This window comes from Lygodium microphyllum, chromosome 18, assembly GCF_053477565.2.
Source record: "Lygodium microphyllum isolate KBCC chromosome 18, Lygodium_microphyllum_v1.1.10, whole genome shotgun sequence".
Classification (NCBI taxonomy): Eukaryota; Viridiplantae; Streptophyta; class Polypodiopsida; order Schizaeales; family Lygodiaceae; genus Lygodium; species Lygodium microphyllum.
The window spans coordinates 1,276,798-1,298,206 of record NC_141152.1 but is presented as its reverse complement, the minus strand read 5'-3'; the positions used below and the strand labels follow the sequence as shown (position 1 = coordinate 1,298,206).

The 21,409-nt window shown below is 43.2% G+C and overlaps 1 protein-coding gene across 2 annotated transcripts in view; it reads right to left on the bottom strand.

The window, feature by feature from the left end:
- The window catches only part of LOC148020510 (DUF21 domain-containing protein At4g14240-like), a 102,469-nt gene that overhangs the window by 45,468 nt on the left and 35,592 nt on the right, over nucleotides 1–21,409 (bottom strand). For both annotated transcript variants that reach the window (XM_087698278.1, XM_087698279.1), the window contains exon 5: nucleotides 8,801–8,914. In XM_087698278.1, the coding sequence (XP_087554404.1) occupies nucleotides 8,801–8,914 (114 nt within the window). The remainder of the gene's footprint in view (nucleotides 1–8,800; nucleotides 8,915–21,409) is intronic.

Sequence of the window (21,409 nt, the reverse complement as noted above, 5' to 3'; positions counted from 1 at the left end):
TCATCAGTTGTGCCATGTATTATCCCAAGGGCCATACTAGACCATCGATCGTACCTCAGCAAGAATGTCCCACAAAAGAGTTGGTATAATGATGAATACTAGAAAACTTGTGTGAACCTAATCCAAGAGAAGTAGAAGGGATCTATATGCATCACCAAGCATGTGTGGCCTTTCGTCACCTTGTGAAAAGAAAAAAGTGAGCTTATCGAACTAAAGTTGGTAGATGAGTTGTACCATCTTTTCCAAGGACATGAAAACAAGGAGGCATGGTACATTTTTTACCTTCTAGGGCTCAAACACATTAAATAATCGGACGTGTGGCATAGCTATGCCACCTTGCTCTATCTTTGTACCTGGATAGCCATCTCTTCCTTAACTATTTGAAAGTCAATCCAACTACTCTACTTTATTCATAGCTAGCATAATCCGAGATGTCATAGACCAATTGCACCATGGTCTCACATAGGACCATGATGGACTAGTGGCAAAGCATCTCTCACATGCACAAGATATGCTTGTACCACTCCTAGCCCATCTATTTACCTAAGCCCTTCGCAAGGGTTTCTCGTCCACCTCATCAACTAATAGTATAAAACCAATCTTGAAAGCAAGTGATCCTATAGTTGTAACTATAGAACAATAAGGATTGGTCATGTGCTAACCAAGCTTCATGGATTGGTTAGATAGAGCATCTCTCGTATGCACAAGATGTGCTTGTACCACTCCTAGCCCATCTATTTAATTTGCATGTTTTGGAGTTATTTTAAAAAGCTAATTAGTATGGAATTAACTTTTAGCTCAACACCCCCTCTTAAGCCCAAAACTAGAATCAAATAGGGATTGGAAGAAAAGCTCGAGCCCATTTTTTATCCCAAGGCGTCCCACCCCAAAAGCAACCAAGGCACCAAACAAAGTATGCACGTCAACTGCCCAATGGTCTACCAAGACTACAAAGGTGATTGTTATCTTACCAAAGGAGTCCAAGTGATCACCCCAGAGAGGCCAAGGCATCGGACAAAGGGTGCTCGCTGACTATCCAATGACCTACCAAGACCTCCAAAGGTGGATGGAACCACATTGAATTTTCTTTTCCTGTTTTGGGGGTAGAAGAGATGGTTTGTGTCCTATCAAGTAGTTGTGCCCCATGGGAGAATGAAGAAACTAACCCAACTACTTGAGGATGTCAATGACAAGGGAAAGTGGTGAAGTATGGTGAGGTGGTGGTGAGTTGGTGAAGAACCACCGATAGAGACAGCTCACGACCCCCGCCCAGGTGTGCTTTGCACAATGAGATGCATAAAGGAGTGTGCTACATGATGAGAATGCACATGCAGTAGGTGGCAATTCAACAATGTTTCTCATGGAAAAATCCTTCACTTGCCTAAGCACCCTAGTATAAAGATGATGAAATCATGCAATGCAAAAGAGGAGGTACAACAAGGAAGGGAGGCCGATGTTGAAGAATAAGTGCTGAAACTTGGAGAATATCAAGAAAGGATAGGAAACCCCTCTCAACCTTGGATCTCGAGGCCGAAGGAGAAAGAGAAGGCTAATGTCGAACTTATGTGGTACTGAGAACCATAATGATGGATGAAGATGAGAATAGAGCACCCCGACTAGAAGAGCAAGACAAAAGACACCGCCATGATAACATCAAGAGAGGTTGTACAATCCATCTCAAGAAGGAAAGCCTCCATGCTGGTGGGAAAAAAAATCTCCTAGGAATCTGAAACCACCAAGAAGGACCAATGCAAGCCTACATGTTAACCCTACAATGAAATACAAAACCCTAAAAGGGAGATCAGCATCGACAAAACAGAGATTCGTAGTGAGATGCTCCAAAATAAAACTAAATAGAAAAATAAAACTAAATGAAAAAAACAATGCATTGAGTGTGTATGTATGCGTGAAGGCAACAAAAGACTAAAAAAGGAAGGACTAAGGATATGGCCACCATCACATACGGCCATCAACAAGTCACTGCCAATGAAACGCCTAACAAGGTGGAGAGGTGATCCAAGATGGAGGTGTAGAGGGTGGCCTAAGAATGGATGTAAAGAGTGCAATGGGGGTAGAGCTAGCAGACCAATCAGCTAATACTTCAAGAATACTAAAAGATACAAGCTGCAGAAGGAATAAATAGGGCAGTAAAGGGAGGCATAGCCCCACTGGATTGTCCAACAAGACTCAAGGAAATCACAACAATCTACTGAGGATTCTTAGGAGGAAGACCTTGAGCCTTGGTACGACACTCCTCGTCCACATGGCCTGATCTCTAGCAATGTGTGCAAAACCTATTTTTCTTACAAAGTTGTTGCTAGATGGGTTTCGGTTCTTTTGTTCTTGTTGGAGGAAGGGATATCACTCTTGTTTTGGCTTGCCTTCGCATCTTGTGAGTTCTTGCCACCACCAATTTTCCCTTGCGAAGAAGACGCAACCAGGCACCAGTTTGAATAAGAATATGTGAAGGATTCCTTGTGGACTTGATCATGCAGCTTCGCATAATGCAAGAATCAACATTCGAACTCATAGTAGGTCGGAAATTGGAGCAACAAGATGCTGTGTTGAATGAAGTGGAAGTATTTTTTATCCAGCTTATTCAAAAATAACATAATCTAATTGTCCTCTGACTTGAAAGAGCCAATAGTAGCGAATTCAAGGGATAATTCCTTATATTCTGCCAACTTGACTTTCAGATCATCCCCTTCCTTTATGGAAAACTCTTGAAGCTCAAAGTCGCTAACAATTCGTCAAGTACGATCTTGCATCGCATGGCGGTCGATGAGATGACTCCAACACTCAAATACAAGAAAAAAACGTTGCAACTGAGACTGGAACTCGGTAAACAGCCCCTACATAAGCTCAACATGGGTTGTGGCATTGCGGGCTCTCCATTGATGAATGCGATTGCAGTGAGCCGACATAGACTCTAGACCAACAACTAGGTCCCAAAAACCTTGAGATTCAAGCACTAGTTGCATGAAGTTCAACCAAGGGGTGAAACTTGACCTGTTAAAACGAGTCTTATCCGTGAAGGCATTCTTGGTTGTAGCAACAGGAATAGTAGCATGGTATTGCTGTAGGAAGGATAATGTGGGTAGGGTGGGGGAAGTGGAATACACTTGGGAATTAATCCCAAAGTGCCCACCATGCATGCAAGAAGTGTGCAAAGTAGAACCAAATGCGAACATGGACTAACTCGACATAGGATGATGACCACATAAGTAGCCCATGGAGAAGAGAGAAGAACATGTGGAGGAGCAAATTAAAACCCCTGCGTAAGAGTGACCCATGGAGTGTGTGACGATGCACCATAAGAAGAGGACAGAAATCCATGTGGCTGGAAGGTTGATAAATGAGGAGGTGAGTGGCCGAAGGTAAGTGAGAGGGATGCCCATCACAGTCGTCCCAAGCTAAAAATAAGTGCTCACTTGTGGATATATGAAAGGCACAATGTTAAAAGGTAGCATTCCCCCTAACGATACACCAAGGTGTAAAGTGACAGTGAAGGGTGGAATTATTGAGCTAAAACACGCTTTTTAGTTTGTTAGCATTCTTAAACAGCCCCAAAACACACTTAATTAATGAAAAACCCTAAAAAGGGGAGCAGTCCGAGAGAGTTTCAATGCTCTCCCAAAAACCCTAATTTATGGGCACCCTTCTACATCTATAAATAGACAGGCTGCCCCCATTCAACCTCATTCCGTCTGTGCAGGTTTCACACTCTCCAGTGCAGATTTCAGCCATCAGTCTACCTCCACGTGGCTGTCCAGCCTTCGCGACTGCTGCCACCTCTCCCTCTAGCCTCGCAATGCCCTGGTGCCTTCTTCCAGCTGTCGCCCACCACTGCCTAGTGCCATCTCTCCTGCTGCGTTTGGCCCTGTTCCTCATTGCCAGCACCTCCACCCTCATCTGCTCTCTATGTTTGCAGCTTCTGGCTGTTGGCAATAGTAGGCAGCCCTCCTTCTCCATCAAGCGACCTTCAATACCCTGCATTTTGGTCCACTACCAGGCAACTGCAAGTTGATGCTCTCCTCCATCAAGTAACACTCTGTCTGCTGCGTTTGCAACTTTCTGGGGCCGCCCTCTTCCCTCTGCATCCTCTACTACTTATGTTTTGTTCTCCAACAACCTCTGGTACCATCATTTTGCAATTCCTCTACTTTCACTCCGACTAGTGGTCATAGACTCAGAATCCGTCTCCAGTGGACATCACACTTCGACATTGCTCTACCCTTGAGCACATTGTACACTCTTACATTCATTTACAACATTCATTCACTTCAAAGTTGTGTTCTCTCTCACCCTTCTTCTGTTTGTGTTTGAGTTTCTTTGTTTGAGTTTTGAGTTTTGAGTTTTGCGTTTAGGGTTTGAGTTTTTCCCTCTATGTCTGCGTCTGTCTCTTTGTGTTTCTGTCATGGTCGTACACTCTGTGTGTCCTCAATGCAAACCCTAGCAGTTTTCTTCATAGGAATATGATGCGGAGAAAGAGAAAGTGCTAGAAGCAAAGATGGAGGATCCAACTCCTAGTGTATTGAATGCAAAAGTGGAGTGCAATTTGAGATGAAGAGAGGAAATCAAGGTGTGGATCAAAAGTGGATGGAAAAGGAGGGATTTGAAAAAAGTGGTTTATATACTCAAATGAAACAAAAGATGATACAGCCTGATTGAAGTTTACATATTGAAAATCATCCAGATCCTGAACACCAAAAGGAGAAACATGAGAGTATTTTGATGTATATAACTCAAACAAGTTGTACAAACTTGACGCTAGGCCTAGCTAAGATGAAGAAAATGGGTCACTAATCATCTCAAATGTCATACGTCCTCCATGATTGAAGAGATGATCAATCTCAACAACCAATCCAAATATAGTAGCAAAGCTAGTAGGATGGGTGTAAGCTCAACTATACGTGATACACAAGTACTCTTCAAGCTCGTTCCTCATGTGATTGAAATCGAGAACACGAGAAGAAAAAGAAGGTAAAGGTGAAGGTGGGATGTCATCTTCCTCACGGAGTCCATAACGCCTTCTCAAGGCCTCCAATGATAGAGAGGCCAAATAAGACATCGTGGGATCCTGAAAAGGTGTTTGAGAGATTTTCAAGTCACTTACACATCGTTTGTATACCTCGCACAAAACCAAGCCTCCACAATATCCGCAGGACACTCTTTACAAGAGCAACGACTCTAATAACGTGTAAAGATATGCTAGGTTTGTGCTAAGGAAACACAAAAAGTACAACCACAACCAAAACACAAAGACTTAGGCAACGACATGCAAAAGTCAAACCCTACACACAAAACTCAAAACTCAAAACACAAAAACACAAACACAAACAAAAAGAAGAAAAATCTGAGGTGAATGAATCAATGCAGTAAATGAATATAGCAATGTACAGAATGCTCAAGGGTAGGGCAGTAAGTGTTAAATTGTGACATCCATCAGAGACGAAACTCAAGTGTTGTAACCATCAATCAGAGTTGTCGGAGTGAGAAAATTGCAAGACGCTAATCACCAAGGTAATAGAAGACCCAAGCAATAGCAAAGGAAGTGGAGGATGATGCAGACAGCCACATCAGCTGCAAAAACGCAGACTGATACAATCACCAAGTGGAGATCAGCTTGTCGCCAAGTCTAGAGCTGTAAACGGAAGCTGATCCAAGTGTCAATGATGAGGAAACCACAGGTGACATCTAGCAGCTAAAAACACAACAATGTGAGGCTCCTAGGAAGCAAGGCACTAGTAGGGATGGAGACATCAAGTGCTGGAGAGAATGATGCCGCAATCAGCAGGAGCTGGACAGCAAAGTGAAGGTGGCTCATGGCTGAAATCTGGATGTGGGAGTGAGAAACCTACACACAAGGATGAAGCTAAATGATAGGCATCTATTTATAGATGTGGAAGGATCCTCCCAAATTAGGATTTTGCATGTGGAACACAAAAACTCTCTAGAACCGCTCCCCATTTAATGGTACTTTTGGTAATTTGCATGTTCTAGGGCTGTTTTAATGAGCTAATAAGTATGGAATTAAAGAGCTAATAAGTATGAAATGAATTTCTAGCTCAACAAAGGTATGTAGTAGGAAAACTTCTTCAATCGATTCATACCAGGCAGATTTAGCTTACTTTGTTTCTTTGATTAGTCAATATTTCAATGCATTAAAATGTCACATTGGAGTGCTTGCTTGTGTGTGTTGAGACATGTTCGATGTACTTACTCTAATGGTTTACACTATGGTCATGATTTGCTTTTGTAGGGGCAATCTCTATGTTTTTCCCTTCTTCTCCTATCCTTACTCTCTCTCTCTACCTCTACTCCTTCCCTTCCTTATCTCTGCTTCTTCTTCTCTTCTTCTCCTCCTCTATTTCCTCTTTACCTCTCCTCCTCCTCCTCCTCTCTTCATCTCCTCCTCCCCTATCTTCTTCTTCTACTCTTTCCCCTCTTCTTCTTATTTCCTTCTCTTCTTGCCTCCTCCTCCCCCTTTTACTTCTCCTATCTCCTCCTCCTCCTCCTTCACCCCTCCTTCTACTCTTCCCTTCTATCTTCTTCTTTCCTCCTCCCTATTCTCTTCCATTGTGGAGGTGGAGTACAAGGCTCTCTACGATGGCACCACAGAGGCCATCTATTTGAGAAGCTTGCTGGCGACAATTCACTTCCCATGGATTAGGTCATGCAGTTCTAGGATCAAAGATGTTCGGGCCTCTTCTTACTTGGAACTTAGGCACTACAAGAGACATTCTTGAAGACAGGGAGCAGCACACCACCCCCCCCCCCCCCCCCCCCCCCGGCAAAGAGGTCTCAAAAACTTTTTCAATGGCAATACCATAGGCCTAGAATCCCCTAACATCCAAGGCACCCACAGGCTCATCATGCAGTATGTCATCTTCAGGAGGCATTTCTTTGGATAGGGCTATAGCATTGTGTCAAGCACGACAACCACACCCCAACAGGACCACATTTACATCCCCTGACCCTTTTGACAGACCAAAGCCATCATCAACCACCAAAGGAGATGGCCTTCCATGATATCTCAGCCCCACTATGCTTAATTACTTTCAGCACTCCATACTTCAGTGAAAATAAATCACATCAGGCTGACTTTCTTCTTTTGCTTCTCTAGTTATCAGACATTCGATGTACGATTTCCTTTTTGGTCATATTTTGGTGCCAACATGTCTGCCTAATAACAGAGGCAAACATCATGAAAATAAAGTAGTGCAGCCTCAACTTCATGAAAAATATAGACAGAGAATATGACTCACAAGGAAAATTGGGACCTGGCAGCTCTTAACCCAAAAATTCATGGCCTGTAGTTTCATGAATGATCCTGGAAGCCTTAGAACTATTCTCCATCTTATCTTTTATGTATAAATTTAGCTCTCTCATTCTTAGCTTTGCCTTCTAGTTCAGCTTTTAACCCTGATTACAAACTTCAAAGTCTCAAATTGATGTCTAGTAAGTACATCTCTAATATCCTTTCAAGAAGCTTCTAGCTAAGACATAATCTTCAGATCTGAAAAGGCCCACAAAATATTCTATAATACATGTAATCTTCAGACCTGGAAAGTCCCTTGAAAAATCTATTTTTACTTGAGATATTTCTGGACCAGAAAAAGTGATTGTGTCAGAACTGTTCTTAAAAAGGTTGTGCATCAAGTGTATATTAAACAGCTACATCACCCAAATAAAATGTGTCAAGTTACAAATCCAGAGTTAAAATCCATTCATCACTAGCAGTCTTGATTGATCGTCACTGCCAACCCTAATCTAGCGTATGTAAAGTTCACCTGATGTCCATTACTTTTTAAAACAGCTACAAAGGAAATTACAGAACACTTTCATATTGATTCACATTGGACAAATGCAAAAATTGAATACCCTCTCCAGTACATGTATTTTTGACCCAATCTCTAAAACTTGTGATCCATATTCCACATTACACAGGATTATGCCTCATAATTCAAATTGCAAACAATTATGTTTAACAGTGCATAATATATAGGACTATTCTGTAATCAGTAGGACATTATTATCTTCCATATTACATAGAAGTTATTCTTGTCATTATTCACATTTTAGACAAGATACCTTACACCCTTTCCATAAATGTAAATTCTCATAACATATACTCTCAACACTATATGATAACTCTTTCCATGAGATGATTTACACATCTTCCTCTTCCAACCACATGACACGATAGCGATTTTCAAGACCCATGAATCCGTACTACACAATAATTCACACTTCAAGATCCTCAATACTAGAACTCACTTCCCATAAAGTTCTTTCACAAGTTTAAAGAATAACATCCAGAAATGTACCACTAGCCATTAACTATATACACCAATCAATAATTCTGTTTTGGAATATTGGACTCAAGTTAAAATGAAAGTTCTCCCTGATCGTGGAAGCCATGTACCCAGTCATACTAGTTCTCTCTCATTCTACCTTTTTATGATGCAGTCTTCAAGACCTAATTATGACTTCAAGAGTACTACTGATCCTAAAAACTGATTGCTTTATCAAAAACTGTGCAACAAATAATACATTTCTAGGAATCTATTCCAAACAAGACACTTTATACATGAGATCAAGTTTATGAATTCTAGTAGCATCCATGAATGACTTGCAATGGAATCAATGAAGTCCACAGGACCCTATTGTCTTCAAATTGCACATTTGGTCAAGTATTTAGTCAATTTCTGTGTCACGTGTTGCTTCTCAAGAAAATCTTAGTTCTACCAGTCATGTGCAGGCCCAAATAAATAGAAAAATGCAAATGAGCACTCACCTTGCCAACAGGGAATGCTACTGGGAAACAGACCAGCATTAAGACTCGCACCAACCAGCCTAAATTCGCTCCAATGGCAAGTCCATATCTGGAACAAATTGCTTGTGGAATTATCTGCACAGATACACATGCACATTTGAATGAAAATACAACACAGGCCACAAAACTCAAAATAGTGAGGGTCTTAAAGTTCCAAAGGAAAAATAGAACAGACAGGTAAATTGCACATTATAATGAGCACACAATTAATGGCAAAATCTAGGGTGCCAAAAAGGGGCTGACTCATAAAAGCAGCACCAATGACCACAGTGCCCAAGATAATCAATGGCATATCAAAAGCACATTCAACAAAATTCAGTCTGAATATGATTTTTCTTTCCACAAGGTTCAAAGCTCATCATAAAATTACAAAAGGACAGATTGTTATCAATTACATGAACAGAAAACATGCCTGTACTTGATATGGCATGTTTGGAACAGTTCAATAATAAATGAAAAGCAAGGATTGATTCTGAAAAACTGAAATTTATATAAGTCAATGAACTAATGATTAGACAAGATGGTGTAATATGCAACACATCCCGAATAATATCCAGTTGTGAAACTAATAACCTATAGAGAGGAATAACAGAAACTGAGCTTCAAAATGACTGGGCTCAAAGAAGTGAGCTAAGAAAGTTGGGCAAACAAAAGAAACCAGATTAAAGCAAGCTCCCTCAACTAACGTGGTGCAAAATAAGGAATTCATTATATATGATTTGCAAAAGTACTTGACATTCCCATGTGCATCCTCATGTTTGAATGCTTTGTCACAGCCAAACTTATTGTTGAAACATTTTTGATATCCAGGTTTTTTTAACAAGAAACATCTCCCCTCCCCTACCCCCAAAATAATAATAATTATTAATTATTAATACTAATAAATTAAATGAGAGAGAGACAGAAAAGAGAAACAAGAACAACCCACATAGTAAACCAAGAAAGTAGTCGAGGAAGCTCCCCTTCCTGCACATGTGATAAGGAGTCTAGAACAGAAGGTGGCTTTCTTTGTATCTTTCAACTTCAACTTTCAAGCTCAGATACCGCACTCTTCCATTTCATCCATAGAAACTTGTACTCTTCAATGTGTGATTCATCATATGGGTCTACATAGTACACTCCCTCACAGCATTAGCCATAAAGCCCAAAAATTGAAGTTATTCAAAACGCCCCTTTCAGCATTGCTTTATGCATCATTTCCAGAAGGTGTTTTAGGCTCTCTCATCTTCCGCTTGGAACTCACCGACTGTAATGACAAGAAGCTCACTAATGCACGGGCCATACACGTGCTTCATTGTTACCCTTCCTTTGATTGTATGAGCTAATCAAAATGGACCCACTGATTTCCGAAACTCCCTCCTCTTCTCATTCTATTCACAAGGTCACCGACTCTGGACACCTTAAAGATAAGAGGAGTAATGCCATCAATTTGACCAAGAAAGCAAAGGCTATGTTGTGGAAGAATGGATGTATGAAATTTATTTTCAAGGATAATATAGCATCAAGACCACTTCCCATTCCTTCAAAACCTCTTCTTGAACACCACATAAACCATTACAATCTTCTTCTATGCCACAAGGGTGTTATCCTTCATCCAATCTAAACCCTAAATTAGATGCTCTTGAGGCTAACATTCCCATAAGCACATCATTGGTGTTTACTTCATTGATGTTGTTACATCGTTCACCTTCCTTTGATATCATCATATCCATCAATAAATCTTGCCCGACTGCAAACTCAATGTTTTAACAAGAAGCATGGGGATTCAAATAAGCTCTTATATTTATCATGTAATGGAATCTCTTTTTGATTCACTAAACATCCTAGCACCAAAAGGATGCTTAGTGTGTCTCATGAGTCACATGGATTAGCACACCTACTAAAACGTCCCCCTAGGATCCAACTTGTGCACAAGACACAACACATTTAGTAACCATTTATAGAAACCATAGGTTTTCTTTTTCCGAGTCGGGTCCAAGCCTCAATATCAACATTGCGGTCATCGCTCACCTTGCATAGGTAGAACTCAAAAATAGCAAAACCTTTTGGTACTTGCTTATTACATGCACTATAGGCCATCCAAGTGCATCTTTTGCAACTTGCTTAGGGGAGAGGGAGTTGCTCCCCCTCTGGCTAGACCCTTGTCCTAGATGTAGGGCACACCAAGGGTCACCCTGAAGGAAAATTAGATACAGAAGGAGTTTCATCCTTTGCATCCCACACTTGCATCTAAAGAGTTTGCCTCTCATACCATCAATTCACATTGTTTCAATGTACAAATACGATAGCCATTAAACCTTGAATCCAAGCATAGTGATCACATAATGAATGTGCACACACGGGCCCAAAGTATAAATAGACCTTAGCTTTTCTAACCCTAAAGCGCCCTTACTGCATTGAAACTAAGTCACCAAGACCTAAGGTTGTGACCAATGTTGCAAGTACCCATCTTGAATGTCCAAGAATAAAATGCTTCCTCTCTTGTGAATTATTGCTATCCTCCATGATACTCTCATCAGCAAAGTGAGGAAAGCAACACTTCAATGAGAGTATCAAGTGCCAAGCTTTCTTCCACCTCTAGATAGTTTTGTCTTGCTACTTGAAAAAACACTCAAGACAAATGGGATTACAAGGTTTTTTTTGCCTACAATTAAAAACCAATTTCAATTTGAGTGGAACATAACGAGATACATCTTCCACTCATCGCGGGACTTTGTCGATCAAGACAATTAATTCTCCTTGTCCTAGATGTTCTTCTAAGCAACTAATGTCAAAACACAATGAATTTGGATGTTTGGGCGGAGATCCTATTGGTAAGAGATGTTACTAACTCTTCTTGATAATTTGGAATGGTCTACAATATCATGAAGATAATTCATAGCTGTTGTCAGTAGTTATCAAATTGGGATCCTACTTGAAGGTACATTCACATGCCCTCTTGGAGTTCTCGAGGAATAGTTTTGGTTAAGGATAAAACATAGCACGATCCTAGGCTGTTTGAATTGTTTTCATTTGCAATCATTAATGTGTCCCACATGTCATGCAAGAATTCAACTTCATATTTGCAACTGCACCCCTTTAACTCGATGACAATCAATTGTTTCAGCTCATTACTATACATTAGTATGAACACCTATATTCAATAGCCAAGTGTTAAGTATTACAAGTGAACACAATCAATGGTAGATAATGCTCCCTATCAAATTGTGTATAGGAGATGATATGCATGCAGTATAGCCTCATGCTCTAATCTACTCTTTTTGTTTGTCCATCAGTTTTAGGATATCCCAAGGACCACATAGATAATTGGGTCTTTGATTTCTAGAAGACTGTTTTCCAAGAATGGCCGGTGAACTTGGGATCACAAATACTAATGAATCATAAGGAAAACGAAAAAATTTATAAAGGTTCTCAACAAAGACACTAGCAACCTAATGGCTTTTAATGGTTGTCTTCATTGAAAAAAATCGAGCCATTTTAGTCAATCAATCAATCATGACCACAATTTCGGCAAGGCAATCCTACTACAAGTATTTCTAGAGATACTACTCCACTTCTTATCCAAATTTCATAAGGGATGCAATTGCCAATATCCATGCTCGTCTTTGCCATTCAGCTTTATTAAGCTAACACTACACACACTCGTGTGCATAAAACTCAACCAAATCCTTCACGTGCGACCAATAGAAATATCAACTAACCAATATAAAAGTCCAATATGTATAATAAGGTGTCCCATGCCAAATGTCTTATGACTTGACATTTTTCCGTAGATATCCTCATCATGAACGCACACACTTTGCCTTGTTTAAACAACAAACCATTTTTAATGATTTGGAATTCAGATCACTTAAGCTTTTCGGTTTATTTTTTTGTCTTGAACTAATTGTCCAATTCCACCAAAGTAAAGATCCCCATAGCAATAACCCTTCAAAGAAAGGTAGAGATTTCCATAGAGAACAAAGCATTCACCTCGTAGATTCAACTAAGGGTGGCCTTACAGTACCCCAACCTCAAAATCAAAGTCCTGCATGTGCTCCATCCATCTCCACATATTGCCACAAAGATCAAGCTCATTGCACAGGAATTTCAGAGAGTGATCAATCCAAATAAAATCGAGTGCCATACAAATAATGACACTAAATTTTAAGTGCATGGAAAACTACCATGGTGTATTGTGTCTAGGCATCAGTGAGCTTACGACTCTCAAACACAATGGGTTGATCGTCTCGATATAAGGCACCACCTATGGTGTAATTGCTAGCATCTATATGAACCTCATAAGGTTTATTTCGATCAATGTTCTACAACACCATGTGATCATGACTAGTTGTTTCAATGTTTGAAAACATTGATTGAGCTCACTAGTCTACATTATAGTACCGATTTCAGAAAATGAAACAATGAAACTAGCAAAAAATGAAATGTAAAAGTTCCATCCAATTTTGGAATGGGTGGAGTTTTGGATTTTAGAATTAAATCCATACATAGATACTTTTATATAACAACTCACAAAACATAGTTTACTCAAATTTCAAAACAAAACTTTAAGCCTTCATGTCACATACATATGTTACATCATACATGATCATTACAAGATTGAATAACTTAAAACATCAAGTTACAAACAATAAGCTTCAAGCGAGTAAGAGATTTTTTGAAGTCTGAATCTTGAAGTTTCAAGGTAGACAAAGAAAAAGAAGAAAAGAAGAAGGAGACTAAGGAGAAGAAAAAGAAGGCAAGAGACAAAGAAGGAAAAGGAAGAAGGAGAAGTAGAAGGCAAAGGAGGAGGAGCAGGAGGAAGAGGAGGAAGAAGAACGTAAGGGAGGGAGGAGAGTTGTGATGGTGCGAGAGAGAGAGAGAGAGAGAGAGAGAGAGAGAGAGAGAGATGTGGGAGAGAGAGAGGCGGACGAAGCGATGGCGGATCTTCCCCCGAACCTGTGTGGAGGTCGTCAGCCCTGACGTCCGCGTCCCACCATCGCCTGGACCTTCCGCCCGCTGTGCCTACTGACGGGTACGTGCTGTTGCTGCGCCTACTACTAATGGGTACGCGCCTTCAGATTCTCGCCGCCTGAGCAGCGCTGCGGCCACCCGCTGCTCTCTCACACACCCTTGGTCAGGGGTTCATGGCGCGTGCCCGTCCTGTTGACGCAGGGGCCTACCTCCCGCGCCTACTCTCACGCTTTCGCCCGCCTTGTTGATCTCGGGCCCCCCTGCTCGAGTCCGTCCGCTTCAGCACCAGCGCCCAGTTGCGGCCCTGTGGCTATAGCCTTGCAGTGCCCTGGTTTTGCAGGTCTGCGGATTCTGCACAGAGAGAGAGAGAGAGAGAGAGAGACGGTCACAGGTTGCGGATGCTACCCTTGCTACTCGCAATGTCCTCGTATCGTTTCGGACTGCTCGGCGACTCTTCAAGATCCCGCGTGGATACCGTGATTTATGGGAGCAGCTTTCGTCGGAGCTTCAGGGTCGGCAACCCTTTCCTGCCTTGACTGTGGACCGCCCTTGGCAGGACTGGGACCTTGTAGGCCGCCTGAGTCTGGAAAAGGCCTCTACTAATCAAGTGTATCATCTTCTTGTTCAAGATCACCAATGGCTAGGAGAGAAAGCTAATACTGTTTGGGGACTGCGGAAATCGCTGTCATGGTGGCAGAAAACGCTGATGGAGGGCTGGCTGAATAAGACACCTTTCAAATGCAAGGTTTTTCTTTGGCGGGTGATGATTGGTGGTCTTCCTCTGGCCTCGGCCCTTGCCAAGTGTCGCATCTCGAATGGCAATTGTTTCTTCTGTACCACACCGGCGGAATCGGCCCGACATCGTTTTCTCTCTTGCCCGCTCGCCAAGAATATCTGGTCACTCTTGTCGCACATTTGGCGCGCGGTGGTGGGGTCCTCGCTAACTCCTTTCGACTGGGTTTTTGTGCGCCCGAAGTATTCCGCACCGCCACAGTTGCATGAGAAGCTCTTATTTCACTTTTTCAGATATTGGGGATGCTGGCACATTTGGACCACGCGCAATGCTTTTCTCTTTGATTCGGCCTCTAATATACCCCGACATATTGCCAGGCTTAAAGGGCTCTTGCATTGGCAGCTAGATATCATCCGACACTCCGACTTGCTCCCTCGGGAGGATTTGCATCCGTGGCATATGGCGATTGCCTCTAGGTCGTTGCCATGATTGGTGTAACCTTTTCAGTGCATTACTACGGGGCTTCCCCACACGGCCCTCGTGTATCTTGTAATCAGAAAAAAGAGAGAGAGAGAGAGAAAGAGAAAACCTCTTCACATGATGGCTTTGTGTCATCATGTATCTGGTAATCCAGTAATCTTGTATTTTTTTCGTAATTAATACAATTACCTTTTACGAAAAAAAAAAAGAGACGGTCACAGGTACCTGCAGTGCCCTGCCACTCTGCACCGCCTGTGCTTGATCCCTTGGCGCCTGCCCCGTTGACTGCTCTGCGTCAGCGTGCAGGCCTGCCGCAGCCGCGTGTAAGCCTCACCTGTGGTTGACCCGTTGCCCGGCACCCCGGTTCATCTGCGGGTGTCGGTCCGGTTCTCCATTGCAGTCCGATTGCTGCATCCGGGTGGTGCACTGATTTTGCAGTCCCGCCTTTGATCAGAGAGAAGAATGGCTGGCCTGGATATGGCTTTTATTGAACAAACGGTAGCCGCTCTTGGTCCGGATTCTGATGCAGAGGAACCGGAGGATATGGTGCCGTGTACAGAGGAGATGCCGCCTGCTCCTGACTTTCAGTCTGCGGGTAAACGCTCCAAGCATACGCCCGAAGAGATAATCGGTCATCAGGATCGTTCGTATGCTCAGGTGGCCTCTGATTCTGTGGATTCCCAGGAGATTGACTGGGAGCATTTGCTGGAGTTTGCCAATACGTTGCTTGGCGACTATGTCCAGCATAATCATGAAGCTTTTTCTGACGCGGGAACTGAAGAGGTTCTGGAGGCAACGGTGGATCCGAAAACGGTCCTGCGCTCTTTTTCAGTATTTTATGACTGTGCAGTTATACTCTTCTTCACTGGTAGGATCCCAGTGCTTTCCCATATTCGCCAGTGGTTGCACCATTTACTGCAAGGGGAGTGTGTTGAGGAGATTTTTGTTGGACTTCGAGGCTTCTATGAGGTACTGCTGAACTCGGACGGACTGAGCTCCTGTCCAAACTACCATTATTCTTTGATCGCCGCTTGGTCCATGTCGTGCCATGGCGCCCTATGGCAGACTTTTAGCGCCTGCTTCAACGTGAATGCCCGGTGTGGGTTGAGGTGGAAAATTGCCCGGCTGTTTATTGGCCATTGTTAAATGATGCCATGGCTGTAGTGGGAACGGTCCTGGTCCCCCCAAGCCTAAGGGCAATGAATAGAAACCGTTTGTGTATGTTATGGGACACTACCAGGAAGAGGCCTGCGTGGCTGCACCTTAATTGCTTTGGCATGCATCCTTTACATTTTCGCTTGAAATGGGGTAACTTTGCGGGACACTGCTTTTCGTGTGGTAAATTGGGACACTTTATGGCCGAATGCCTAGAGAGGCAACCGTCTTCAGATCATGTGCATGTTGTGCCGCCCAGGGATGACATGGTGCTTGATGCTCCCTCACAGGAGGAAACCCAGCCATCCAGTGTTTTGAATAAAGGTAAACAACAGGTTTTGGGTTTGGATTCTCGTAACAATGAATGGATAGAGGCACGTCCCAAAAAAGGTAAGAAGTTGGATGTTGCTTTGCCGGATTCTGGGCCTGCTGTGTCACAGGATTCAATGCGCACGTATATGCGCAGGAAAGAAATGGCCTCTTCACAGCATGTTGCACGTACTATCGCTCCTGCTCCTCCCCGTAATCAATCTACGAGGAAAGTATATACAGACGGGCCCAAGGGCCGGCCTGCTAAGTTAGCATTTGATTCTAAAGGCAATGTGATTACACCCTGGGATCGTCGTTATCCCCGCGCCACCCCTAAGACAATGGATATCCCATCTACTTCTAAAGCTGGCCGGCCGAATTCTTTTGCAGTCTTAGCTGATTTTCTGGATGATGGTGTCCTTGACATTCTAGCAGACAAGGTGAAATCGAGGCAAGCGGTGCCTCCTTCCTGATTTTTCTTTTTTCAGATATATGACAACATGCCATGTGGACTGTCTTGCATGAGAATCAGTGGGATGCCTTGTGTGCGATGGAGCACAAGAGTCACGGTGATGCAGGAAAAGTGGTGGATTGCCATGGTTTTCGCTTATTTTATGCAGGGACACATGCTGTGCATTATTCTGGAGTGCTTATGATTGTCCATGAGAAATATCAGCCTATTCTTATTAAAAATGATGTGCAGGGCTGCTTTGTGGTAATTGAAATTTTATTTGAAGAAGAGATCTTATGGTTGATGGGCCTCTATGCTCCGAATGACCCTTTATCTCGCCGGGATCTTTGGAAGACTTTGCAGAGCTCCATGTCACTTGGCAGAAGGGGTTTCTTGATGGGAGATTTCAATATGTGTGTTGACTCTTCCCAGTCCACTTCAGGGCATTCGGTGATGGATGCTCCGGAAAGTCCGGCGTGGAATGCCTTTGCTCTTGCGGCTCTTAAGTAAGATCTATGGTCTTGGTTACATCTGTCCTCTCCAAGGTTTACTTTTCATTCAGCGCAGTATGCATCTACATGGTCGCGGTTGGACCGAATGTACATCATGCAGGATGATGACTTTCTTCCTGAGATGCTGGAAATGAAAGTATTGCAGCAATATGCCTTGTCCGACCATTTCCCTCTCCAACTTGAGATACTGGCACAACCCATTGCACCTTTTATGCAGTTGTTGGATAGACTCCCTTTACGTTTCAACTCTTCTTATTTGAAGCATTCAATCTTTCACGGCTATATGCAGCAATTGATTGAGAGATTTTTATTGGACTTTGCCTCTGAGGGCACAGTTTCTTTTGAACGACTGGTCTCTAATGTGCAACGGGTCGCTCGCCAGTATGGGATATATCATGCCTCTCTTTGTCGGCGGCGTCGCCATGCAGCGGAAGGCTTACTGGCTTTGGTTCGTTCGCTTCTGGTGGATACCCCAGATGATGATTTTCTATTATCACTGGCGCAGCGTTTGGCCGATCTTATTAAAGAATTTCAATTGAAATCCTATCAGCAGGCCAAATTACACAATTTGACTAACAATTTGCAAGATAATGCTTGCCAGACTCATAAGTTCTTTCGCGCCTTGCATGCTTCTCCTGCTCGAGAAAATATGTTCAGACTTCAGGATTCAGAAGGTCGCATGGTTACTGATGCGCACACCATTGTCGATATGTGCAGGAATTATTTTCGGGATCTTCTTGGTTCTTCTTTGTCGCCTTTTGACCAGGTTACGTATGCACGTTCAGTTTTCTATGATCTGGTCCGCCATCAGGTTCCACTTGATATGCGAGCTACCTTGGAGGCAGATATTTGTGAGGAGGAGGTTATGGATGTTTTGTTACATCTGCCCAAGGATAAAAGCTCTGGCTGGGATGGCCTCACCAATGAATTCTTTGAGTGCTCGGCTACGCAACTGGTGAAGCCATTGGTAGCTATGTTTCAGCAGGTTTGGGAAACAGGGGTCATGCCTTCCTCATGGAAAGAGGGCCTTATCAAATTGCTTCCAAAGGTTCCTTCGCCGTCAATGTTGCAACAGTGGAGACCAATTTCATTGATGGGCTCGATGTATAAAATCTTTTCCAAAGTCCTGGCGAATAGGCTCCACAAGCACCTTCCAGCTATTGTGCATCCTCTTCAATATGGTTTCATTAAGGGACGCAACATTCTGGATAATATCTTAAATGTGCAAATGGCCATTGACTATGCAAGGCACTCTAGCCAAGAAGTGGTATTGATTTAGTTGGATCTGGAAAGGCCTTTGACTATTTAGATTGGTCTTTCTTGCCGAACTTATGTCCGCTATGGGTTTTGGTGCGCGGATGTCCCGATTGATCTACACCATTAGTGCTGAGGCTTCTTCGCGTGTTATGCTCAATGGTGGGGTTACAGAGCCATTTGTCCTTGCACACGCGGCGAGACAAGGTTGCCCTTTGAGTCCTCTCTTCTTTGCCCTGGCGACTCACCCGGTTCTTTCAATGTTATCTTCAATGGCAGCTTCTGATCAGCTGGCCGGTTTGTCTCTTCCTTTGGGGCAGCACTTCATTAGCCAATCTTTGGCTGATGATAGCTTTATGATTTTGCGTGCAGACAAGGACAACATTCGCAAGGCATTACATGTTTGGACACTCTTTGGTCATGCTTCGGGTCTTCGCATCAATGCCTTCAAATCAGCCATTCTCAACTGCACGGAGTCGGATTTACAGTCATTGGGTTGGCAGGGTCAGGTTGTTCCCCGTGGCTCCATTGTTAGGCATCTTGGGTACCCATTGGGTGTTGATGTTCGGCCAAAGTAGCTACTGGAGTGGATTTCACAGAAACTGGCAGCTAAGTTTATGTATTGGAAGTCGCAAGCGTGGCCCTTTCATGTCCGCCTCAAAGTGGCGCAAACAATTATGCTGCCAATGCTCACATATTTCTTGCCATTGCTGCCCTGGACTCCTACTACTTTGAAGGCTCTCACGCGCCCTATTCGTTTCATGTTATGGAAGAAGGATTCATTGCACGCAGGTATTTCGTGGTCACATACATGTACCCCCAAACGCTTGGGTGGTGGGGCTATTTTGGATGCTGAAACTCATATGTTGGCCCTTCGTTGGTCACTTTTTCGCGCTATGTGCGTGGATCATCACCCGTGGACCATTATAGCCCGTTATTTTCTGGAGGACAACGGGCTTCGACATGGCAATACACAAATTCGGGGCTCCTGGTGGCATGTCCTTAATGCAGACTCTCGGTTTTCCAGCTCCGCCTCCTCTCTATTATTGCATTTGGTCGGCTCCTAGAAAGCGGTGCTCCAAAAGGCGAGTTGGCATCCAGCGAAGGACCGCTTGCATGCTAACTCCTTTCAACTGGAATTGTTGGCAGTCTCAAGATTACTTTCATGGGAAGACAAACATGAGCTTCGACCAAAATTTAACCGCATGGCCCGTCTGGGGGTGACTTCAGTTGCGGACGCCACCCTTGCCAGTCATAATGTCTTCGCATCGTTTCGTACGGCCAGGAGACTTTTCAAAATCCCGCGTGGCTACCATGACTTATGGGAGCAGCTTTTGCTAGTACTTCAGGCCAGGCAACCTTTTCCTGCCCTTGCGGTGGATCGTCCTTGGCAGGACTGGGACCTTGCAGGCCGGTTGAGTCTGGAAAAGGCCTCTGCTAATCAGGTGTATCATCTTCTGATGAAAGATCATCAATGGCTGGCTGTTAAAGCTAATTTTGTATGGGGTTTGCGGAAATCTCAGTCATGGTGAAAGGCAACGGTGATGGAGGGCTGGTTGAATAAGACACCGTTCAAGTGCAAGGTCTTTCTTTGGCGGGTGATGATTGGTGGTCTTCCTCTTGCCTCAGCCCTCTCCAAGCGTCGAATCTCGAATGGCAATTGTTTCTTCTGTACCACTACTGTCGAATCGGCCCGGCATCGATTTATTTCTTGCCCGCTGGCCAAGAGGATCTGGTCGCTCTTGTCACAGGTTTGGCGTACAGTGGTGGGGTCCTCGCTCACCCCGTTCGATTGGGTTTTTGTGCGACCAAAATACCCCACACCGCCACAGTCGCATATGAAGATCTTGTTTCACTTCTTCAGATTCTGGGGATGCTGGCACAATTGGACCACTTGGAATGCCTTTCTTTTTGATTCCGCCTCTAATGTACCGAAACACATTGCCCGGCTTAAAGGTCTCTTGCATTGGCAGATAGATCTCAATCGGCACTCGGACTTGCTCCCTCGGGAGGACTTGCTTACCTGGCATATGGCAATTTCCTCTGGGTCTTTGCCATCACTTGTGTAACTTTTGTGTGGCTTAGTACTGGGATCTTACACGTCGGCTTAGAGCCCTCATGTATCTTGTAATCATGAAAACTTGTACTCTTTTTTCGTAATTAATACAATTACCTTTTACGAAAAAAAAAGAGAGAGAGAGATGTGGATGGGCAAGATGCACAGAGAGAGACAAGAGCAAAAACACACGCTGCAATCTGAGCAAAAGCAATGTGGACAACAAGCAACTGTTGGTTTTTAAAAAAAAGCTCTTGACAAACCAAGATATATCATAGGATGGACCAGCTAAGATGGCCTTTTAGACTTTCCGTTTGCATTCAAAATGGCCAATGGTCAAGCCGAAACAATGTTTTACTATGGACCACACAACAAGCAGATTTATATGCTAGCACTTAATTTGAATATTGTTGAGCAAATGGATCCAAGGTTCAACAATTTTAGCATGGTCATTAACAAACTTCTGGAAAAACCCACTAAAATTTAAAATTGAAATTTTTACTATGGACCACACAACAAGCAGACTTATATGCTACTACTTAATTTGAATATTGTTGAGCAAATGGATCCAAGGTTCAACAATTTTAGCATGGTCATTAACAAACTTTTAGAAAAAACAACTAAAATTTTAAAATGATTTCATTTGCCCAATATTGCAAAGAACAAG